The sequence below is a fragment of the Stegodyphus dumicola genome, chromosome 2 (genome assembly GCF_044657685.1).
Source record: "Stegodyphus dumicola isolate Sdum_Otavi_A_Nest chromosome 2, ASM4465768v1".
Classification (NCBI taxonomy): domain Eukaryota; kingdom Metazoa; phylum Arthropoda; class Arachnida; order Araneae; family Eresidae; genus Stegodyphus; species Stegodyphus dumicola.
In genome coordinates, this window is record NC_140769.1 from 241,426,850 (window position 1) to 241,453,629 (window position 26,780).

General features: G+C 32.3%; 1 protein-coding gene across 2 annotated transcripts in view; it reads left to right on the forward strand.

Annotated features, from left to right (window-relative positions):
• The first annotated feature begins 1,960 nt into the window (after positions 1–1,960).
• Positions 1,961–26,780, forward strand: part of rept (RuvB-like helicase 2 rept) — an 86,599-nt gene continuing 61,779 nt past the window's right edge. Inside the window, exons 1-3 of one of the 2 annotated variants that reach the window (XM_085811944.1) lie at positions 1,961–2,006; positions 18,203–18,313; positions 24,842–24,983. In XM_085811944.1, the coding sequence (XP_085668070.1) occupies positions 1,998–2,006; positions 18,203–18,313; positions 24,842–24,983 (262 nt within the window). In that variant the 5' untranslated portion in view covers positions 1,961–1,997. The remainder of the gene's footprint in view (positions 2,007–18,202; positions 18,314–24,841; positions 24,984–26,780) is intronic. The other variant, XM_085811945.1, reaches the window with a different exon arrangement.

The following is a 26,780-nucleotide window of genomic DNA, read 5'->3' on the forward strand; positions in this document are numbered from 1 at the left end:
GAAATTTATCCTCTGATTTTGCACTAATTCTGTTAAGATTAGCAGGAGATTCAGTACTATTCTTAAGTTTTGGACATTGGAGTCTTAAATGTTGATAGGACCCAAACTGATAGCATTGTGGCGTTTTTCGTTTTTCATATTTATCATCTGGACGTGGACTTCTAGGTCTATGAAACCAGCTTTGCGAATTAAATCCTGATGACAATTTTTTTTCAGTTTTATTTTTATTATCTGAACTCAATTTACCTTGAGTTAGTGCATTGTATCTTTCTTTCTGCCGATTCACTACAGGCCTTTTTTGAAAGTTTCCACAAACGTTTTCATAGGCATCAAGTTTTTCAGCTAATTTTTTAGATGAAATCATCTCTACCCATTCATCAAGAAAATTATCTCGAATTTCAGGAGGAACTCGACGTTTAAGTTGGTCAAGCACCATCAAATCTAGCAACTGATCAAAAGTCTTAACTCCTAGACCAGTCACCCATTCTTTGCAATAATTTTCTATTTCATAATTGAAATCCACCCATGTGGATTCGGTACTTTTTTGATGTTTCATAAATTTTTGCCTAAACTTTCCGGACTTAATTTAAACCGTCTTAACAATAAATTTTTCATGTGTTCATAGTCTTTAGCTTTATCGGAGGGTTCTCTAGCTATTAACTGGGTTACTTCGTAAGGAAGTAGTCCTAGTAAATGAGATACAAATTCTTCTTTATCAATTTTAGCCCATTCTGCTTGCCTTTCAAACAATAGCAAATATAGACTGATATCTCCTTTCTTGTCATCGAATTTCTGCATAAGGTGACGCAGCTCCGTTTTCGGCCGGATCTGTCCGATATTTTGAGACTTTGTCTCTGCTTCAAGTCTTAATCTCTCTAATTCATACTGTTCGTTCCTTCTCCGCTCTTCTGCTTCTTCCTGTCTCCTAGGTTCTTCTCTTTCCTCCCTCTCTTTCCGTTCTTCTCTTTCCGTTCTTCTATTATCGTGTCTAAAACTCCTTTGACGAAGACTTCATCATAATCTCTACTTTCAACAATTTTCTGTTTTAAATCAACTAGGGACAATCTTGGCAGTTTTCCAACAGGTTGGGAAGTATTCCCATCGTAGTATGATATTCACTAACTTGGTGAAGTTGAGTATTATCTTGACAGGGAAATGATTGATCATCTAAATCTGATAAGTTCACCATCGGCGGCATAGATCTTGAAGAGGCGAGCAACTTTCTGCAATCCCCAGGCTATAGGAAAAATAGCACTGTTCCTCCAAAAGCTAAAAAAATTAAAACGCCAACTTTTCAGGAAATCGTCGATAAATATAAAAATGTTTTTCCCAACCTTGCAAAAAAGGTATTACGGATATTGTTCGGAGCCTTAGTTGCGCCAAGGACTTGGGCGACATTTCATTATGCCAACGGAAGTAAATATTATGTGAGAAATAGGCGCTAGACAGAAAAGAAAAATATATGGGGAAAAGGGGATTAAGATGTGTTTTTGGCATCTGTTTAATAATAATTGCTAATTTGGTTTTGTTATATTGCTAAATTAGCATTAAATGTCGAGTAATGTCTATTTATGATGAAAACTCAGGGCAATTACTTTTCGATCCGATTTCATATATGTATTAATACGGTTAATTAATTAATTGACGTAGAGAAGGGCTGGATAATCAATAAAAAGTTATTCATCTTTTAATTAGGAGAGCATTCCAGAAAGATCAAGACATAAATAACTGTAGAATGGCACAATATTTTGCTTTAATTGTTAAAACAAAAAGTATTCATAAAATTGCTCTTATTTTAAATTTCTGTGCACTGTTTTTCTATCTTAAATGTCCAAATTCTTACATCTGAAATACTTTTAAAGCAGCAGATTAAAGGTCTTTTATAACTGTTAAATGCTACTTTCAGGCCTTATATATGAAATAAGCAAACGAAAACAAAAGAAAGAGAAACGCTGACATGATAACGACTCCTCAACTCCATACATCAAAATTCCAAAATGTTTGCGGTAAGTTCGATTGTGTTCAAAATATAATTTTTATTTGAAAATAATAATAAACATTTTATTCTTATTGCTAACATTGATCGTTTAATTTACTGGCTTTTGAGTTAATATTTTTTTGTGTCCCATTATGTTGTATATTCATCTATTTCTTAATCTTAATGACGACGATACAACTCGTGGTAGTGTGCATTTAATTGCATATATTGTTAATGTAACTTGTTTGGGTCATTTATGTTATTTTAAACAGTCGTTAATGCGATTATGTGAAAGGTATATTCCATACATGTTCATACTTCCACATATGTGTTTACTGTGCTCAGGTATAACATTTGTATTAGAAATCGTTTATAAAATGTTTTTATTTACTTAATATAATTTGAGTTTTAGTACCTACTGCGTGAAATACTAATGTAACGAGAAAATAAAAGATTGTAATATGTATTTTATGTAATATATAAATAAAAAGTAATTCAATAAAAGTATATTTTAACGTAGGCTTTTTATTAAAAATTGAATCTTTTAGTAACTAAGATAATAAAAGTAATAATTGCAATTTATCAAAATTTTCCATGTAGACAACGTATATCAGCTATCTATAAAGGATTTTTCGGTTCATCTTTACAATATGGTAACTGGTAGTTTGGCGACATTTTGGAGGCTATAAAGGTTACTACCTGGGACTTTGGTAATAATGTGAGCAGTACTCAGTTCCGATTACGCATTATTTTGTGTGAGGGAAATGAGAGATCATGGGATATGTCATGTAATATTAATGGACGAATTACGGTTCTTTAATCGGAAAAGGGGGGAAATCGGGAAAAAATCTGGAAATTTTGTATTTGGTTTATTCTGTGTTGTGTGAAACAGTGATCGTGAATTTTTGGATCCCATGGCCGTAACTAAAGAAAAGTTTATCGGACACGTAATCAAGATTCTGAAGAAGATTAGGTAAGTTAGTATTTTTAATTATTTGAGGATATTATTTTTATGCATTGTTCTAAATGTAAGGTGGAAGTAAAGGAATTTGGTATTATTGGGAAAATTGTTATTAGCTATGATTTAGTTTAAAGTAATTAGGATTGTAAGGTAATTTTTATTAATTTAATGTATGTGCTCATTCATATTTTAAGTAGTGTTTTTGAATTTAATTATATTTTAATTAAATGATAGTTATTTTGTGAATTTTATGTTTGTAGGAATTTGGTATACGTTTGAGTTGAAGTAAACGTGCATGGAAATAATTTAAATATTTGATACCAAGTATTTGTAATGATTGCGGTATGAATTCGTTGGTGACGTGTATAATGTAATAGATGATTTAGAGGTAAAAGTTTTTGGATATTTTATTTATTTTATATGTGGAAATGTTCATATTTGGAAAGGGTAAATACTTTTTCGCGATCAGGTAATTTCATATATGTTCTTTTTACTGGGTTGAAAGATTGAGAAAATTGTCATGTATTTTCGTGAAATTTTTCTAATTTATGAGAAAAAAGCAGTGTACATGGATATAGTGAAGAGTGTGCGCAATGCCATTTTTGTGCAACTCTGGGATGTTTTTTTAAGTAAAAATAAGTCGGCGTGTACATGGTTTATGTATATGTGTTATTTTGAAAAATGCGTAAGGAGTATGGTATTGTGCACTTTTTCCCAATTTTGCAGTGAATATTTGTCATGATTAAGCAGTTTTGTTAGATAAAATTTCTAGCATAAGTGTAATTCGGCTAGTAGATTGTTGGAAGAAGTGTTCAGTAGATAAAAAGAAAAGAAACATGTCTTTACTTCGTGAAGACAAAATGGCGGCGGGAAAAAAAAATAGAGGGTTGCTGTATGAGAGTTGGTCGCCAAATTTTCGCCAAAAAAAACGCCAAGTTACCATAATGTAAAGATCAACCGATTTTTCATTTTGTCTTTCTCACATTTCTCTATATGAAAACCTTTGCAAATATTTAATTGCCAAAAATTTAAAAACAAAACAAAAAAAAAAAAAAAAAAAGTAACCTTCACAGCCTAATGTTAGCAAACCTGGTAGTTGCTGTCAGGTATTTTGCATTATATTTTGTGTGATCATATTGATTAATCAGTTTCAAACGGATCCTAATAATCCAGTCGTAATTCTTAATTATCTTATTAAAAGACATTCAACCCCTAACTATCTTAATCTAATTATCGCATTTTCACTATAGTGCTCAGTGACAGCTGACAATGAAATTGTTTGTACGTTTTGTTGTTGTTTTTGTTGATACAGTTTTTTAAGTATACAAACATAAAAATATAGTCAATTTAATATATAAAAAGTTTCTGTGTTGCCCATTTTATAAAATCCGGAAGCACTTCCGCAAAGAACCGGTAAATGTAAACATTGCCAACTTTGGCGATAATAGTTCAAACCTGGTAACCCAGCAGATTCATCCTATTCAAAGGTTGCAACCATTCCTCTTGCGTTCATTTTGTTGAATTATCACTGTCGTTCTTTGAATTTGCAGATTTAGGTTGATCTTTACATTATGGTAACTTGGCGATTTTTTGGCGAAAATTTGGCGACCAACTCTCCTACAGCAACCCTCTATTTTTTTTCCCCGCCGCCATTTTGTCTTCACGAAGTAAAGACATGTTTCTTTTCTTTTTATCTCCTGAACACTTCTTACAACAATCTACTAGCCGAATTACACTTATGCTAGAAATTTTATCAAACAAAACTGCTTAATCATGACAAATATTCACTGCAAAATTAGGAAAAACTGCACAATACCATCCTCCTTACGCATTTTTCAAAATAACACATACACATAAACCATGTACACGCCAACTTATTTTTACTTAAAAAAACATCCCAGAATTGCACAAAAATGGCATTGCGCACACTCTTCACTATATCCATGTACACTGCTTTTTTCTCATAAATTAAAAAAATTTCACGAAAATACATGACAATTTTCTCAGTCTTTAAACCCGGTAAAAAGAACATATATGAAATTACATGATCGCGAAAAAGTATTTACCCTTAACAAATATCAACATTTCCACATATAAAATAAATAGAATATCCAAAAACTTTTACCTCTAAATCATCTATTACATTATACACGTCACCAACGAATTCATACCGCAAGCATTACAAATACTTAATATGAAATATTTAAATTATTTCCATGCACGTTTATTTCAACTTAAACGTATACCAAATTCCTACAAGCATAAAATTCACAAAATAACTATCATTTCATTACAATATCACTAAACCATGTACACGTCGACTTATTTTTACTTAAAAAAACATCCCAAAATTGCACAAAAATGGCATTGCGCACACTCTTCACTATATCCATGTACACTGCTTTTTTCTCATAAATTAAAAAAATTTCACGAAAATACATGACAATTTTCTCAATCTTTAAACCCGGTAAAAAGAACATATATGAAATTACATGATCGCGAAAAAGTATTTACCCTTTGCAAATATCAACATTTCCACATATAAAATAAATAGAATATCCAAAAACTTTTACCTCTAAATCATCTATTACATTATACACGTCACCAACGAATTCATACCGCAAGCATTACAAATACTTAATATCAAATATTTAAATTATTTCCATGCACGTTTATTTCAACTTAAACGTATACCAAATTCCTACAAGCATAAAATTCACAAAATAACTATCATTTCATTACAATATCACTAAACCATGTACACGTCGACTTATTTTTACTTAAAAAAACATCCCAGAATTGCACAAAAATGGCATTGCGCACACTCTTCACTATATCCATGTACACTGCTTTTTTCTCATAAATTAAAAAAATTTCACGAAAATACATGACAATTTTCTCAATCTTTAAACCCGGTAAAAAGAACATATATGAAATTACATGATCGCGAAAAAGTATTTACCCTTTACAAATATCAACATTTCCACATATAAAATAAATAGAATATCCAAAAACTTTTACCTCTAAATCATCTATTACATTATACACGTCACCAACGAATTCATACCGCAAGCATTACAAATACTTAATATCAAATATTTAAATTATTTCCTTGCACGTTTATTTCAACTTAAACGTATACCAAATTCCTACAAACATAAAATTCACAAAATAACTATCATTTCATTAAAATATAATTAAATTCAAAAACACTACTTAAAATATAAATGAGCACATACATTAAATTAATAAAAATTACCTTACAATCCTAATTACTTTAAACTAAATCATTGCTAATAACAATTTTCCCAATAATACCAAATTCCTTTCCACCTTACATTTACAACAATGCATAAAAATAATATCCTCAAATAATTAAAAATACTAACTTACCTAATCTTCTTCAGAATCTTGATTACGTGGCGGATACACTTTTCTTCCTTCTCTTTCAGAATCTTTAAAATCATACTTATCTTTCAAAGCAAGATACCAGGTAAAATAAATAACATAATAAAACATCTTTATTTCTCTCTCGCACAACCTTAAAAAACATTTATTACTATCCTTTTCAATACCACTAAATACCCATTTCGAATTCACTTTAGTTACGGCCATGGGATCCAAAAATTCACAAACACTATTTCACACAACACAGAATAAAGCCAAATACAAAATTGCCAGATTTTTTCCCGATTAAAGAACAGTAATTCGTCCATTAATATCACATGACATATCCCATGATCTCTCATTTCCCCCACACAAAATAATGCATAATCGGAACTGAGTACTGCTCACATTATTACCAAAGTCCCAGGTAGTAACATTTATCGCCTCCAAAATGTCGCCAAACTATCAGTTACCATATTGTAAAGATCAACCCAGATTTATATTATTGTTCTCTTATTTATTATTATTTTTTCTGATTTTCCACATTATTTTTCTGAATTTTTTAACAACTGATATTTAGAAATATTTTCGTATAATTAAAGAAGTTTTTGTAGATAGATGCCGGTTGGCGAGAGGGGTGAATGCTAATTTATAACACGGCTGTTTATGTTGTGTTCTTAATTATTAAAAGCTGTAAGCACGCTGAACCATTATTATTTTACAGGTTTCCAACCCGTAAAATAATTTGTTTTCGTAGGCCGCAAAAATGTGCATATGCATTTTAAATAAGTAATGCTTTTATTTTTATTATTGGTTATTGTCATCTAAAATTATAACAAGATAATATATTGTTAATGCTTTTCTAACAATAACCTTTCAGAAGATGACAGGTGTGACATAAATAGATGATTAAATTGAAATAAAAAATTTTACTGTTTATCTAAGATGACAGAATAGTTTGATGTATCCCCATGGTCATTTATATTTTTTAAATAAATTTTTATTTCTGTTATAAATGCTTATATATTGTCTTATGCTTAATATATTCTTTTCTGTGCTAACTTGAATTTAATATAAATTTATTTTCATATATCACGTTTAACCAGTTAGTTTTACATCTACATGCTTATTATCTGTGAATTTTGTCTAATCATTGGAATATGGTAACAGGTAGTTTGGTGACATTTTGGTAAGGCGATAAAGGTTACTAGCTAGGACTTTAGCAGTGTACATGGATAAAGTCAAGAGTATGCGCAATGCCATTTTTGTGCAATTCTGGGATGTTTTGTGAAATACATCCCAGAAATCAAAGTGAAAATAGGTCGAAGGGTACATGGATACCGTGTATGTGCAATTCTTAAAAACGCGGCAAGCAGTTTGGGATTCTGCACTTTCTCCCAATTTCGCACCTAATCTTTGTCATGATTAAGCACTTTTGTTCCATAAAAGTTCTAGCATAAGTGTAATTCGGCTAGCAGATTGTTGAAAAAAAATGTTGAGTTAAAAAAAAAATGCCTTTACTTCGTGAAAACAGAATGGCGTCCAAACAAAAACTAGCAGGTTGCTGTAGCAGGGTTGTCGTTAAAAAATCGCCAAGTTACCATAAACCAAAGATTAACCTGAATTTTTACTGCCATATGCTTAATATACTGTTTTGTCTGCTAACTTGAATTTGCATGTACTAAAAATCAAGTTTATGGCTCGGCTCATCGAGCTTGGCAAGTAAAAATGCAATGGCGCCAACGGGTTCTCTGTGGATGAACACCCAAATCCGGAAAACATAAAACTATGAAATTTATAACAGAAATCTTATTTTAGACAGAAAAATTTATACTGAAAAAATTTTATTACCTAATTTTTTTTAAAATCTGAATTACTATTTTAAATGTACATAACATATTATCCCATGAACTGTGAAAGTTGGCGAAGATCCCACCAACTTTCACATGTACACTTCAAATGTACAAACAATACACTTCAAACGTACAAACAACCAAAGGTGCACAATTCATTGTTCCTGCAAAATTTTGAGCTGTATTTCTGTGTGTAACTCTTACAATAAAACTTTCATCATTCTTCCTGCACAATTTACTGAATGATGTCTGTTTTGGCAGTATTCAAATTAAAAAATTCTTAAAAAAATTCATTTGTTGAAATCTACTATTTTTTTAGGCTTTTTACTTTTACCAGAAGCTGTATTTAGAATGCTGTGAGTGCAGATCTTTTGCAGAAATTGTTCCAGTCTGTTACTCTTTTGGCCATATCCAATTGTTCTTTTCACTATTTAACAAATGTTAATTTTTTCGACCAACAGAAAGCAGATCACATTCTAGAACAAAAGAAACAGATGTTATGAGTGGATTGTGACATCACGCATATCTATGGTGCTAAATTACACTACTTGATCACAATTTCACGGTTGATAGGATAATACATAAGCATCATTTTAAATTTAGGTACTACTCTTATATGTGCCCTCAGGTCGCCAAATGCGGCGATATGTGTTGTGCGCTGGTGTTTTCATGCAATTGAGTGTTCTGCGGCTGATGTTGGTTTCTATGGCAACTCTTTTTACATGAACATTTATTTGTGAAAGATAGTATCAATTTTATGGATAGTGAGTCTGGCTGTCATATAAATACGATAGAGATTACGTGACGGCATGTTAAAACTACGTTGCCTATCTATAATCAGAAATGCAATTTTGAGTTTTATTTGATGGTTTATATGTTTTTCCATCGGCGCGGCAATTCGGGCTGCGGGGGAGGAAGAATTTCATATGGCGATTCTCAAAAAAAGCAATTTCCACGACAACGGCAAATTATGCATCGTGTGAGCATCGTTCGCAGCTGGTTTTGAGCCTGTTTTTGCAGCATGTTAAAAAGGGAATTTATTTGGACTTGACTAATTTTGTGATACAGCTGATGATTGCTGAAGAGAATGATTGTTTAGTATGCAGGTAATGAATAGCAAATTTTAACTTGGCAAAAACTAAATTTGAAAGTTATTGAGGAAAACAATATGGGTTATACTTATAATATTAATACTTTGGAGATTCGTATGTAATTGTTAAATTTTTCTGTTTTCAAGTGGTAATTAATTAATAATTAATTTAACCTCAGCACAGCCAATGTGCACTACGTGGGTAGGCTGAAATTTTCTTAAAACACACTAGAAAAGTTATGAAATTTCATTCTGTGCAAGTGGCAACGCTTGCTACGACCAATAATGAAATTCTGGAGTCTGCCCACTTCTTGTCCTGTCCCTTGGAGATAAAAATAAATGTTCTGGTGATAGCATATTGTAAACTAAACATTTGGGCAAAAGATAATCCTGTCTCGATTTCGTGTGCTGAATGGGATATGAACACTAGTAGAATGGATTATTCTGTAGAATAGCAGGAGCAGTAAATTGTTCACAGGAAAAGAATAATCATGAAAAGTAGACTCTTTTCAGAGACTCGGACTTCAGGTTGCATTTGCAAAAATGAAAGTATAATATGTCTTTATTCTTGATGAAAATGAACATCATTTCTGACAAAAGCTATTACAAAAGTTGAACGTAATCTTATTGTTTTTCTGCTTGGATCTCCAGCCATTAGTTACAACAGGATATTATGTACATTCACGATGTAGTCTACAGTTGTTGATAACTCAGTGTCGTTTTAACAGCATTAAAGGAATCTAGACAAACCATTGTGCTGAGATCTCTATGACAATCAATAAAAACAATTAAATGCAGATGGATTAGTATGGAGCTCCTGTACTTGTGAGGCCCCAGGCAAAGGCTTTAGTGAGCCCATGCATTAAGCTGATCCTGTTGATACCCATATTTTATGTTCACTATCAAGAAATTTGGGCATTTTGAAGTAAGGTTTATATCATTCAAAAAAAAAAAGTTACTGTTATTTCAAATGGGTTAGTTTACGGTACTTACACACTATGAGGACTACCTTGGCAGCATTTGCCAACAAAAATCTTCATTGGCCTTTTTTGGGTTTATGTTTATAAATTTTTTTAAAAATAAAAGCCCTAATTATAAAGGAACTAAAACCTAAAAACCCAAAATTCCAAATATATATATAAACTATATACTAAATACAGATTAAAAAATTTAAAATTAACTTACTTAAAACTGGTTAAAAGAAAACGTTGAAATTAATGGTGAGCGAAGTGCCAGGAAATAGCTTTCAAAATAGTATTGAAAGGCTTTTCCTGTTTTTTCTGCCAAATACAACGGCTAAATAAGTATCCAAATGATGGTGGTTTGTCCCACGTTGTTGCTTGTTCCTCCATTTTGCAGAACCCTACATTCTTTCAACGTGTTGAGTATGAGTCTACATAGATGGATCAACAAAATTGCATCAATGATTCACTTTAAAATGTTCTAAATCGGCAGCAATGAGCTCCTCTCTTTGATATCCAGGCCACGAATCTGACATTATTGTTGAGTCTTCAGCAATATTTTGTTGGATTTCATGCATTAATGTTGTTGCCTTCTGCTCTACTAGAACTCTGACAGGAAATGTTTCTTTTGTCTCGCAGCAAGTTCCACCAAAGACCCAGTGTTGTGGTAAGATACAACCTTGATTATTCTTTCAATGCGTAAAAAGGCTTTTGCCGATTTCGACAATCATTCTGGGCCCTCCAATTTTAATATTTCGATTATCTTCCAAATCCTTCACATACATATAATTATCAATCAATAACAGTCTTATCGGATAAATCCAACTGATGTTTGCACCATTTAATTGATGACTGTTCATATGCCTCAAAGTAAATAAATCTTAAAGCTTTTAAAAATTCAATACAAATGTTTTCAAACCACGTACCAGTTCGGACACCAAACTTTGTTGACAATTTTTGACATTGCATCTCCAATAAAATCCCTGAATTATAAAACTTCATATCATGGCTGTTTTTACAAATGTGTTCTTTGGGTAAAATTCCAGCCTCTTTGAAAAATTCTATCTCTTCTTCATTTGAAGGAAGTTGGAAAATGTTGATATCCATTGGGAAGAAAATAATCACAAAAAGTTTCACGTGTTTAACCTAAACGTAATAATCTGCATAAATGTAGCCAAAAAAGGTGTGGTAGTGCAGGATAATACTCTTTATTTTAGCACCCTCTATAACCTATGTTAGGGTTAGCCTGTATAACCTACAAGGGTCGGCAGTTTTGCTGAGATATCTAGGTAGTCGTCATAGTATGTAAGTACCATTTCACTCTCTATTTCTGTGTGTGTATAAATCAAAATTCATAACATATTTTTTCAAGTTTTGAAGTCAGCTTATGATATGAATTGAAAAAATAATTTAATCATAATCATTATATGTTAAATAATTTATAATCAAATTTTTTAATATTGGTATGCGATTCGCAATTTTCTAACAATTCTCCAAAATCTTTATTGGAAGCAAGTCCAGGTGAGTATCATTATACCACATTTCATCATTAACACAGGACATGTGATTTATGTTTTACTAACAGTAGGCATCATGTTGATTCTTTTCTTTATGCCTTGTTTCATCACATGTTCATCAATCTAGAATAGTGATTCTTAACCTTTTTCTCCTCATGCACCTGTTTCACTGTTGCTGGAAAATCATTCTTTTCGTTCTTTCCAATACTTGAAAATTACATATATATTTATTTAAATATAGATATTTTTAGGTACTTTCTTATTATAATGGCTCCCGAGATTGAATATCTAATTAACTGAGAATTCTCACCACACGTTCTTATACCTGGATACATTTTACATCTTGGTTGACTACTGATTACATTTTGGGATCTGCTATAATAAGGAAGTACCTAATTTTGTTATGCATTTTATAGATTACACAATAAAACATATAGAAAACATTGATAAATATCAAAACTTGAATAAAAGTAATCGTTATGTACATAAACTAAAACTAAATACTTAACAGATAAATAAAAAGCTGATCGCATTCCTCCCTGAACCTAGGAATTTCCTGCTGATTGAGAATTCTTGGTCATGCAGATTTATATGGTGAGCAACCATCAGTTAAGTTCACTTTGTTGTTGCAAAAGTGACAAATTATGCCCCTGCTCCAAAGTTAAAACAAATTGAGAAAAAGAAATTTGTTGGTACCAAAAATGTTGTTTCTTTCTACCTTATTTTTATCCCTATTTTTTTAATGGATGCTGCAGAGGTAATGGCTCTTACTTTCAGCTTGTTTGATAGGTTGAGTTAGACAATTTGTTTGGACTTTTGGTGATATATGTATTGGTATGATCTATGGATTTATTGCCATCTCTTTAAATAATAACTCCAGATAAGCAGGAAAAAATTGACAGTTTGTGCACTAACAAGAACTAAATTAACAAGACACTTTAATGAAGACGAATACTAACATTGATAACATTAAAGACTTTAACATTTAGAAGAAAAAGTAATTATTCATCAAGTAATACATTATTGTCTCTAAAGGGCCATTTAGACATGGGTTTATCTGAGCTAACAGAATCAGTTCCATGTGTCGACTAGCTCTGCTATATGTGCAGTTAAGATTTTTAACTGCACGTATAGCAGAATGAATATACGCTACGCTATGGAGGAAAACTGATTTTAGAGATGGGTCGGCTTCGTCATCTCTGTTAGCTCAGATAAACACCAGTCTGAATGGCCTTTAACAGAAGCATCACCTCAGCTTCTGCACTCATCAGCCATCTAGGTCTCGAATGCACTTCTGATTTGCCTTGGGAACATTTAATAGAAAGGATGATGTTACAGCTGACTACAATACTGTACGTGCCTTGTGTTGGATTCAAGTGGCCTGCACCACATTATAAAAATTAATTATATGGAGGACAGTAAATAACTCAAGGAAAAGGCAGATATTAAGCAATATCATTTTAACGAATAAGGAATATTGTCAATTCTCAAAATCACTCACAGTGCAAACTCTAAATTGCAATTAATCTGCCTCTCTTTCACCGTTAAATTTTGCAGCTAATTAACACTTAGCTTGTGTTAGTTGTCTAGTGTTATATAGTGTCCTAGCTCTTGGAGCTATATATATAGTGTAATGGGGGCATCAGGAGCTATATATATAGTGTAATGGGGGCACCATTTTTAGGTTAGTCTATATTTTAGGATGCCCCTTAACTTATCGCCAAATTGTTGTTCATTTATGGTAACCTGAGTAGTTAAATGTTATGGAAACCCTGTTATGACGTGATTGGTTGCATGATTGCAATGAATTTGACTGATGGGAAAATATTTGTAAGGGCTTATTTCTGTGTTAGATATCAGTTAGGAAGTACAGTCAAAAGTCTAATCTGGACCTCAAAGCTACAAACTTTCTGCGCATAATACGTTTACGCATGTGCATTTAATGTATAACGGACAGTATAAGCTAAGCTAAAATGATCTAATTATCTATTTCAGTTAATGTTGCAGATTGCGTTGTTCCTTAATCTTCTAATTGGATCTGGCTTATTATTTTTTGCAGACTGTTAGAGCAATTTTATAAAAGTAAGCTTGAACTTTCGATTATGTCAAAAAGAATTTCTGATTCTGGAGCTGCCTAAGGATCTACAAAGCGAAAGCATGTTTTGATGTCCATAAAACAAAAAGTGGAATTGCTGCAAAAAATGGATAAAGGCATATCCTATGTTTCTCTAACCATTCTGAAATCTGTTCATCAAATTCACGCTGCTCTGCAGGGTGTGTGTGTGTGTGGGGGGGGAATGTTGCGGCGCACAATGAACTGGAATTTGCTCTATCAGCACTATACTCATCTTCAGGGCAGATGTTTTTATTTTATTTGGCTTATAATTCCTTACTAAATGTAGTATTTCATCTCGAAGTACTCCATCTTTGTATGATTTAAATCAAATTCCTCGTCATTATAAATATCACGAATACACCTCAAATAGTTAAAGTAAACAAATAAATATAAAGCTTTTTTTTTATAAATTTTGATACCCTTTAAATCATAATTGGTCTTTACTTCATAAATTATGGTTTCATATTTTTAATTTTATAATTTCTGCATGTCATCTTACCAGATTTAAACTGATGATCTATAATCCGGAATCGTCAAAATCCCGACGAGTCCGGATTAAAGACTTTTGACTGTACGTTGCTTATTTTGTGCTGTACACCGTAAAATGGCTGTATGTGATGAGATTAATGAAGTTTCTGTACGATTTGGAACGAAAGGGGGAAAAACACTAATTGACCTAGTATTTAAATGAAGGTTTACTTAGTAGTCATTATAGGTGTTCTGTTTGTACGAAGGAAATGCATATGGTCAAACGTAAAGATCATTCAGACAGGTTTGTCCCAAGGAAGGTTCATGCAAGAAATGCCATCGACAGTCCAGTACTACGAAGGATGTTTTTGACTCTTATTTTTGTGAATTTATGAGGTGACAGCAGTATGCATATTCTAGTTGAAATAATGTGGATGCTGTTAAGGAATTTTGTGTGGGACAGACTGAAGACGCAGAAATTTCTAAATATGCGATATTTCCTTTTTGTAGTGCATATATGCGATAATATATATTTCCTTATTTATGCTATTTCATCGTGTGATTTAAAATGCAGTTTATTGAGCTTCAATTGGCTACAAATTTTGTTCGGTTTTGGTGATGAGTAATTTTGTTTTAACATTATATGATGTCATCATTCTCCTGATTTTTTTAAAGTGAAAATAGATCGATGTATTCATGGACAAAGTCAAGAGAGTGCGCAATGCCCCATTTGTGCAACTCTCTGATGTTTTTTAAGTGAAAATGGATAGATGTGTACATGGACACCGGGTTACACGCTAATTACTTACAATTAAATCATCTACTGTTAAGCACTTTTACATGATTATTCATCATAATTGATCATTTATTAATGATGAAAATATGCATTTACTTCTAAATAATGAAAAGAAAAAAAAATGTTCTTATTAAAAAAATTAGTCTTGTTAATTAAATGTTATTTATGGAAAAGGAAATTAATTGTTCCTCAATTAAATTTTCCCTAATAATCAAATAAAGAGGCTGGTTACACTGGCATCTTGTAGGAAAATATAAATGGAAGGATATAATTTTTTTGGAGGAGGTATTGTAGGTAATTGGTCAACAGTTAGTTCAGTTCAGAGTTATCTGAATAAATAAATTGGGTATTTATGTTAGAAATGTAACTAAGCTTTATAATTTTTAGATAATGCTGCCACAAATTTATTATCCGTGTAACCTCGCAAATATTCATTGTGCAAAACATAAGAATTTCAGTTTATCTGTCATGTTGCATCATAAATAGCTAGTTCTTGGAATTTTACTACTTAACAAAGCACAAGATCATAAATTTATCTTACAGGTTTAATTAGTCTGTGATTGTTTAAGAAAGTGGGTGAATTCAAAAGCATTTATCAGAGTTTCTTATGTCTCGGATCATATAATTCTTCAATAATCCATCTGATGTAATTTAAATTATACCCAACTGGTGACTTTTTATGAACAATTTCTGCATTACTGTAATTAATAAAAAGATGTAACTGCTGCTGTGTTTAGTGTAAAAAATTTGTATATTTGAAATTTTCTAATTTTTTACAAGAAAGATACTTAATAGGTATTTTGTAAAGCTTAATGGATGTTCCTTTTTAGTTTTGAGTTACCTGTTTTATCAGCATAAACAAAGTGTATAAATATTTTAAAAAAAGTATGTTGCTAAAATAATTTTATAAATATTTGCAGTAATGTCTGATTATCCACACTCCCGTTTTCAACATTGCATAGAACTGCCATATTTAAAGCATGTTTTTGGCACTGTTCTGTTATCGGGATCAGATTCAGAAATGTAAAAAAGTGTGTTTGTATGTATGTGCATATATAAACACATATACATTTGTACTTACTTGGATCGTACAGAAATGATTGACACAATGGCTCTCACAACGAAACTATTACACTATGAGACAGGGAAAACAAGTGAAATAGACACAAGGGTGTGTGAGCTACTCAAAATGCATAGATGATGCTGGCCACAAGCGATCGGTGTAAATCAGTGCCTGTCTCTTTTGCCATTGTCATTAAGAGCATGGACAGCAATGATGGAGGGTGACTATCAAGGACAACATGGTTCTTATGGAAGGAAGGGATATGGGGTAGTGAGATCCATCGTCGCAGGGTGTCCGTGTGCGGGAATAAAGCATCCTCAAGGTGTACTGTATCCCATTGGTTGGCAAGTTCAACAATGGAATGAAGACCACACCCAAAGGTGTCAGCGCGGGACGACCAGCAACATCACATACAACAGCAAATGTGCAGCTGTGTCTGATTTGATCATGGCAAACAGATGCATAATGTTCAACTAGATGCGGTAAGAGATGGAGCTTGCACAAGGAACATTGCAAGCGATTATGCATGGTGATCTGTAAATGACAGATATGCATGCAAAGTGGGGTGTCTTATGCATTCACACCACAAGAAAAGGTGAAGCGAGTCGACATCTGCAAAGAACTTCTTGCACTACACGAAGCTGATCCGGATGACTTTTTTACCCGCATGGTCATGGGGGACGAGTCTTGGCTTTTCCACGACACTCCCGGAAAAAAAAAGCTCCATGAAGTGGAAGCATGCATCAAGCCCACTTCTAAGTGCACTATCAACAGCGATTGGCACTGTGAGTTTGCCAGAATGTTGCATTGGCACATTCAGCAGCACCGTTTGGGCAAACAGGCACGGCATGTGCTGTTGCAGTACGTCCCCACATCAGCCAGAACACCTGCGACACTCAGGAGGCATTGGGCTTCACTGTGTTGCCACATCCTCCCTACTCTCCCTATCTGTCCTCCCCCCTACTACGGCTTGCTTGACAAGATGAAAGACACAGGGGCCAACATGTTGAATCTTCTACCAAATTGCATGCAATTGTGCGTAGGTGCTGACCAACACTCCCACAGACTGATTTACCAAAGCCCTTCAGCACCTCCCAGCCAGATGGCAGAAGTGTATTGACTTGGGCAGGGATTATTTTTAACTGATGTACTATCAGTTTTTTGTTAATAAATTTTATTCCGCTCTGTGGCAGCATTTGTGTCATTCATATCTGTATGACCTTAATACATGTATACATGCATTATATTTCTGAACCCAGTCCTGATAACAGAACAGTACCATATTTTTTTTATACATACAGTAATAGCCAACACACATATATGTTAAATAAATGTAAATTTTTGTTTCTGATTATCCATATCCCAGGTTTCGACATTACATAGAACTGCCGTGCTTATGGTATATTTTTATATATAAACACAACAACAGCCAATCCACATGTTTAAATACATGTAGATTTATGTGTGTTATTTTTAACGCATTCAGCAAATCAATCCCCCCTAGCTTATATTTCTTTTTGGTCATAAACAAATGCTTCATTTTAGTATTATTTATGAACATAACAGTATATATCAGCTTTAAAGATGGTCAAACAACCGTTTTTTGCCAACTCACAAAGTTGCCGTGAGTTTGTGACTTTACATAAGGGTGTGGATAATTATAAAAAATACTGTGTTTTCTTACTTTAATACGTGTTCTTTTTCAACTCTTTGTGATGTAGATAATTTATCATCTTGAATTAAAACAATTCTGGTACTTCAGTTCTGCTTGTCTGTTTTAAGAGTTTTTGTATAGAATTTCTTTTAGTGGAAGAATATTATCGAGTACACATATCATGTAGCAATACATTCTTCCAATTTTAAGTGAAATTTTCTCCCAAGTTACCAAACCAGATTTGAAAGGGATTTGTACAATAGTTTTGCGATTTCAAAAAGTTTTGTGCAATAATAAATTTTTATCTGCTTTTTAAAAAATAGTTGTATCACTATATATTTCTAAATATCATTTTAGGAGACAGCGGCTAAAGTTCAAGAAGTTCGAGATATTACTCGAATTGAACGCATTGGTGCTCATTCCCATATACGTGGACTTGGGTTAGATGATACTCTGGATCCGCGTGCTGTAAGTCTTTAATATTATAATGCAGTAAATTTTAAAAATCATTTTATATTAGATTGTTCGGATATTCTGACCACCTTTAAAACTTGTAAACTTTATATTTTGCAAAGTCAAAATTGATGTAATGACGAAAGTGAAAAAGCAAAAGTCAGTTAATATGCATTGATGATGTTCTACAAATGCCAAGGCAGATTTTAGGTACCATCCCTTCAGAATCAAACCTTCGTAGAAGTGACTTTGACAACCACCTTCCAGCTTGGCTTCAATGACAAAAATCTGTCCTTTGAGGGTTCCTCTTAGTGACTGGTAAAGATCATTTAGTGTAAGATCTAGGTCATGCAGCATTTTTTATAACTGTCTTGAGATAAAATTTCTCATGCCAGCTGTAAAAATTCTTGATGAATTGATCAAGCTGCTTTTATTCTTGCATTATCTCACAGTAATTAAACTGCAAAATGCCTTGGACTAAATTACATCTTTACAAAGATTCAATAATACCCTTGTAGATACAAAGAGTGCATATCAGCTATGGTAATTATCACTGACTTGTATGGCTCTGAGAGTAATTATAAAGAGAGAGAGAGTGAGAGAGATTGTTGAGATTGAAAAGACTTTGATGGACAGCTAGTAATAATTATAGTTATTATATTATAATTAACAGACGCAGCAATTACAGATCTTGAAGAATGGAACTTTAACTAAGCAAGAAATTATGCTTAACTGTAAAATTAAAGTAAAAGTGTTAGTTTAAATCAATGAAACAGCTTGCATTGAAAGAAGTATTTAATAAAACAAACTAATAAATATTGAGTTTTTTTTTTTTTTTTTTTGTTTTTTTGTTTGTAAATTCTGATTCCCTTTAGGTCATCAAAAATTCCGTTTTTTCATAAACAACTACTTAATTTTTTAATTCCTATATTGCATGTCACTGGCTTTAAATTGATGATCTAAAACCCAGAATTGGCAAAGTCCAGCCGATTTTTTATCTCGCACTTATTTTACAATAAATACTGTAAATGCACTTTATTGTAAAATATAATGCCGATTTTTTGGCCTTTTTCATTTGCATATTTTTTCTGAGTAGTCCAATAAAAAATATATTAACCATGCTTTACTGTTTTTTTCTCTTTCATTGTATGCAGTTTTCAAGTGCATTTGGGCTTATACTGGGTCACAACATATTTTTTGTAAGAAATTCAATTTTAATAAATAAAATCAAATTCTCAAAACATTTCTATGAAGAAAATATTTAAAGTATGTGGTCAGTGAATAAATATAAATTTTAATAATTATTTAGGATAATATATTTCATCCATGCAAGTTAAATTTTAAAATATTATCTAAAATTAACAGTTATAATTAAAAAGTAAAATATAAAGCAAAAATATTTTTAAGGAAAAGGAAACTTTTTTTTTTTTTTTTTTTTTTTTTTTTTTTTTTTTTTTTTGTCATTTGCAGAATGAAAGAGAAAGTGAAAATAATAACATAAACTGAGAAGTTTGCCAAGTGCTTGGCCAGAGTGAAAAAATGTGTCAAAATATTCATGCGGGCTATCAGTTTGCTTATACCTATCTAAAAGATTGCTCTTTATGCACAGGAAGAAATTAGCAATTTATTATAAAAACCAGTTATAAATAGCACAGTAATTAACTTCAACAGATTAAGCTGAAAATGGAGATATAAACAATACCTCCTTAACGGTTGAAGAGAAATATCTGGAAATGCCAAAATAACTTGTAGAGTATCTTCATAATTCAACTAAATCTATCAGTTAAATGAATAAAACAGCTGCAACAAAAAGTGTTCTCCCTCTTTGTATTTATGTAAGACATGAGCTTTCAGGAAAGATCTGTCAAATGAAAGACATATCGCACATTTCACTTAAGATGTTTTTACATTCTGAATATTGCCATTCTCAAATCAACAATTCCATATTAGAATCAAACACACAAGTAGAAAACAAAAATGTGGCCACAAGTATAAAACTAATAAAACAATGCAGTAAAAAGAATATATACCAAGTGACCCCAAAGTCTGTTAACAATTGAAAATTCAATAATTTATAGAATAATGTAGTTAGAGAGGTAAAATTTGACACACATGCTTGAAATCACATGGGGGTTTTATCGAAAGCTCCTGCCAAAAGTGTCCCACAGATGGTGCTTCATATGACAACAAATGCAAATATCAGCATAACAATTGATTTTTAGCATGTTCTTTATAATAAATGTTCAATATGTTGGCTGTCATTCATCAACAATACTTGCAGCTGTGGTTGGGTGGCCGTCTGTGCCTGTTTCCTGCTAGGTTGCCTTGAATTTTATAGCATATACTAAAGTGCTTTCTAGGTGCTTGACATTTGCCATTTGCAGGGCTTTCTGTATCTCAGGATTCCGGATGTCATAATGCGACGAAGCAAGATGAAACAGGCTTTTAGTTTCCATAGCAAGTTCCTGCAGTGGTTCCATTGGCTTTCGTTGATAAGATTTCAACTGAAGTCTTATCAAGTCTTTTAAATACCTCCTGCTGAAGCACAGATCCAATGTGCCAGATAGTGCTTTAAGGTCTAGCTTCTGGTTTTTGGTCAGACTGGAGGATATCCTTGTGTACGCTCTCAGTGAAGCAGGAAGGTGGCAGGCCTTAGCTTACAAACCGCATCCATTTGAATCCACCACTACAGAAAATTGAGTCTTACCAGGCATTTTTTCTGTCTTATGTGGATAGCTTTAGAGAGAATGAAAAGACATGGTTAGAAATTTAAAAATATTGGAATTGCTTCTTGCTGTAATTATGGATTTCTTTAATCCGTCAACTTCTTTTTTGACATATTTCTATAATTGATTTGTTGTTCAGTGTAAACTTTCTTCATTTTGTTGTTTGACGGTACAAACTCTTTTTCGATTTGTTGTTCGACAATAGGAAGTCTTTCCCCAATTCGTTATTCTGCAGCAAAAGGTCTTTCTTCAGTTTCTTAAACTTTGTTTTCAGCCATTTCTATTCTGCTGTCCATAGTTTAAGATTTGTTTTCTGTTATTGCAGTAATTTCTTTTTTCCATTTCCTCTTGACCTGCTATAGTCTTTTCTGGAACTGACTTGACGACACCTTCAATCTTTTGTTACCTGCTTTCATTGCTTCCTTAACAGACTTGACTGCCCCTTCCATCTTTTCTTGGCCCGATCCCATCTCTTCTTTAAATACAGGATAGGCTGCCATGAGCTGTCTTAGTTGTTCCTCCATCAGACTTGTCACTGGCATTCAATCCCACTCATGCCAAAAATGGTTGCTTACGTATGGGTTTGTGATAGATTGAATGCATTCAGAACTGAATAAAATTTATTTTACCAAAAGAAATACTTGTACAGTTTCTCTCAGTATCACAGAGCACAGTCAGTAGTTACACTTCAAACTATTAATGACGTTAAACACAATGCAGTGCAAAGTGCATTTAAAAGGGGAAGCTTGCACGAAAATCTCTCAATATTCCGAATCAGCTCTGAACTAAAAATTGAGAACTGCTGCTCTGTTTGGTCTTACATAGTTTTCCATTGGCCACAGAGAAGTCTCTAGTACCTTCCCTTTCTTAAAATTACTGAAAAGCATGTACTGTTAAAGTTACATATATGGGCTGACTACAGTTACATATAAGGATCTATTACAATTCTTCAGTTACGGTGCCACTTACAGATATACAGGGACCAAACCAAAATGTCGCCGATTTTTCGCAAAGTTGGGTGACGAAAATTAGTTGCCAAAACCATCACCACTGTGGTGATATTTTGCCAATTTAACAAGGTGGATATTTACCTCAATGTTAAATAGGCTGCCCTTGTAATCTTATTTTTCTGGCAGTGCTTGTCTTTTTCATGCATTATAGGTTACATTATACAAAAGGCACTACTATTTCACTAAAATTATTTACATAATACAAAATTTGTATCTATATACATGTATATACTAAGTTGAGCTTTCGAGACAAGAAAAACACAGGTTTAATGAATTTGCTGAGTGGGAAATATATAACTGTTTCCCCTTCCGTTGATTGACTGTACATAGCTGCCAACTCTGTCAATTTTACAGAGATTGATTTGTTGGACAGGAGTCTAAAACTACTTTTTAAAATTTGTTTTTTATTTATAGTTTATAAGAAGCATCTTTCACAGCAATAAATGAAATTTAATGAATTAATTAAATTAGGCAAATATCTTTATCCCTTACACTTTTCGGCATAATTTTTTTATTAAATTTTATTTGATCTGATTTGTCTTCATCTACTTCATCATCTGCATTTGTAAAGCTTTTTATGAAGATTCAGTCAGTATTTAATAAGCTAATATTTGTATTTAATTTTGTTTTACATTGTACATTTTTAATTGTTAATTTTTTTAATATAGTACACTGCTAAGTTTATCCACATAAAAATATTATATTAGTTATTAATTATATTTATGACATTCAAAAGTACTTTCATAAATAAAATCTATTCTCTAGTGAAGATTTTCTCTGTATAGAAGTATTAGAAATTTTCAAATTAAAATCATCCAAAGAATATAAAGTTTAAAATATTTAATTCAATATTAATATATTTTATATCAAAATCATATTATAAGCTGTTCAGTAGCCAAAATCATGCATTATAAAGTAAATTTAAGCCAGTTTGGAATTTTTTTAAATGTTAAAAATGATTATTTTTTTATTTCTTCAAAGCTATGTCTTTTTATTTTAATAGAAATATCAAAATTGAGCCTGCCTTTTCTTGTTGGAGTGTCTGCTTGCCTTGTATGTTGAACTGAAAAGCCAAACAAGTAATCCACAATTAAAGAGACCACATCTTAATGAAACACTAAATATATTAAATATAACATTAATAACAAATTTCAAAATTAGTTTTAAGTACATATTTATCCATCATCTGTTCAAAGGGGCATTTCTTTCTCTTTCACTGCTCATGTTATGAAAGTTCTGAAGTTAGCCAAAACTGCTGCCACAAGTAACTAAATGTAGCATGCATTTTGCACATGATAATTCTATGGTAAGTTTTTAGGTTCAGTTTTTAACATAGTTGCTTATCACAATAGTATAATATAATCATAAAATTTCTTAAAAGCGTGCAGTTATATATCATGGTTCACCACCTATCTCATACTTAGAAAGACCAATCTTCATTGTAAAAATGCATGAATGTGCTTAATATATGTACACAAAATACACGGTTGTTATTGCGATTTTGATTGTCACATTTTTGTGTTCTCTTTCTATTTATGCATGAATGTCCTTATATTTTCTTGCACTGAGATTGATATTATCATATTGTAAGCACGAAACCTGATTGGAAGATGTAGAGTGGACAACGGCTAACAAAGAGCTTTCATGAGAACATGCTTGAGTGATATGCTTAACCTGAATTTTTAGTCCAGATGGGCTACTAATTTTGTTTTGGCATTTTGTGTTGAAAACTTTAAAAGTCTGAATCACTTTTTAAATTGTTGTCACCAAATATTATTGCCCTGCATTATATTTAAAAAAATTAAATCATGAAGAATCTGCATAAAATGTATGTATGTTTCTCGCATTGTGATGAAACAACGTTACCTAGAGCCATCAAATTTTGAATAACATACATCTCCACCCGAAATGGGCATCTGGAAGTTCAAATATGGAATTTGTTTTATTATCTATTGCATATTTTGTAAAGCATTTATGAGTTTTTGATTCAGAAACTCAACGATTTCAAAGCGAGCCATGAGAACACTGTATGGGAGAGAAAACATTTTTATCTCCAGTGTGCGAGACCGTGTATCAGAAATATTAAAGATATAAATATAATTTAAAAAAAAATTTTATTGATGTTGTTTTATTATACTATTACTTATATATTTCTGTTGCAAAAATCGAACAAAAGATATTTTGCCGAGCGTCAAAACTGTTAGGACTTTTGATATTTTGAGCCTAATAATTTTTATTACTGGAGAAATTGCACTTCAAATTATTTATTAAGAATTATGCTGTTTGCTTTCTATTATTTTTAGATGAACAACATTCTGTATGTAAGAAATTTGGTGGTTCACAGAATATGCATAAAATAATTATTTGATGATAGTTTAGCGATTGGTTCTATCTATGATATTAGAAATTAGTATTAATTCAAAGTAGCATGCATTTTGATTGTGGCAATCTGGCAATCACCAGAATTTAATTACTTTTAAGTTAATATTCTGTAAAAATGCACTGTATTGATTTTAAAGAAAGCAGGAATAAAGATCGTAGCTTTTTTGTTTTGTGGAAACAGAAGAGTTTGATATTTTTGGTATGATTTTTTTATTTACATTTTTGGTATGATGAAGAGATGCCATTTTTGGTAGCATTCTTCAAAATTTTATCTCAAGTCATTTTTTCCCTTTTATGAAACTGCTTTGAAATATTTAATTTTTTATTTGAGAAAAGAAACATTATAGTTATGCTATTTTATAAAATAATGTAGCTTTATTTTATCATTCATTTTGTATTAATTAGACATCCTGATTCTTTTGCAGGTTTCACAGGGAATGGTTGGCCAGTTGGCTGCTCGTAGAGCTGCTGGAGTAATACTTGAAATGATCAAAGAGGGGAAAATTGCTGGAAGAGCAGTTCTGATAGCTGGTCAACCAGGCACAGGAAAAACTGCAATAGCTATGGGTAAGGATTGTACTGTATTTTCAGCCAGAATGGCTATTAATTTCGTTCTGGCATTTTGTGCTGAAAACTTTAAAACAGTGCTGCCTGGAAAACCAGGAAAAGTCAGAGCATTCGAAAATTGACCAAAATAGTCAGGGAATTTAAGTATTTTAGTCAAAATTTGGAAAAGTCTGAATTTCATGTGGTGATCCCCGCCCTAAAAGCGAGTTTTGTGCCGACATTGGAAGTGATCACTTGCTTGGGTAATTATGTATCCCATGAGCGTCTTTCAGGCAGCTGGCGTAGACGCAATTTTCTCAGCTCCACTCAGATGGTCTTTTAGGATGGCAAAGCAAGTTTCAAGCAACTTTGGTTTCCAGTAAACTTGAGAATCTAGAAACTCGTATGTGCAGTGCATGTTGAACTGAAGAAAATATCTTCACATTCTCGTGTAAAACAAAATCTTTTTAATCCTAGTATAGGGTACCACGGTGCTTAGATAGCCTCCATGTACTAATCTATTCTAACCTCCATGTGCAGTCAGTACACATGACATTATGATGGTTGCTCACAATTTTCAAAATTGTGCCAAGGCCGTACTGGAATTTTACCACAAAATCTTTTAAACCTTTTTTCTTTTTAATAAATGCCTTATTTGTCATTTTGCAGCGAAAAAAAAATCTGAAAGGTTTTAGAATTTAAATTACTTCCTAAGAAGTGTTTTGTAGGGGGACAAAATTTGATTTGATTTGGAAACGTTGCCATTGCTCGCTTTTAAATTATTCAGTGTTTTAATAAAAAATTCGTTTTTTAAATATAAATAAGTTTTACAAGAAATATAAGTTTTACAAAATATGAAATTAATAATAAAACAAATTCCAAATTTTAGATTTGGGCTTTCAGATGCCCATATTTACAGTAGGATTATGTCATTCAAAATTGGGTGACTCTATGTACTGTTTTTTTATCACAATGCGAGAAACATACATTTATGCAGATTTGATAAAAGTATATTTACGGGTACCCATTGGCGATTTTTGGCGGTACATGGATACAGAGTTTGTGCAATTCTTTGACTTGTTATCTTGGATTTGTGTAGCGATGATTTTAGCGCCAAAAATCGTTGCTACACAAAGACAAAATAACAAGAATTGCACAAACTTCGGATCCATGTACACATTAACCTATTTTCACTTAAAAAAAATCATACAACTGCACAGACTAGTCATTGTGCACTCCCTTGACTTTATCCATGTACACGTCGACTTATTATCACTTAAAAAGTCAAAGGAGCACCCAATTCTTCAGTAAGGGCAAACAAAAAATACATAATCTCAATAAACTACATATTAAACTAAACAATAAAATAACATAAAAAAGAAAAACCTCTTATGCGTCTAAGCAGTACACAAAGCAAATATCCACTTTCCTTATTTAGAAATGTCTTCGTCTTCAGTCTGTGGCACAAAAAAATTCCTTAACAGCATCCAAAAACGTCCTAAAATTATGTGAACTCGAATCTGTATATCGGCGTCACTAGATAAATTCACAAAAATAAGAGTAAAAAATATCCTCTATAGTTTCGGACTGTCGATGACACATCTTGCGAAAATCTTTTTACCATACTCCACATACCTTCAATATTGTTAATATGAGCTCCTGTTATTGAACGCTTGACATAGTGACCACCTGAACCTTTCTTCCAACAAACTCATTCAAAGCCATCTAAACGATCTTTACGTTCGTTTAGATGCATTTTCTTCCTACATACAGGACACGTACAATGGTTACTAAGTAAACCTTCATTTACACACCAAT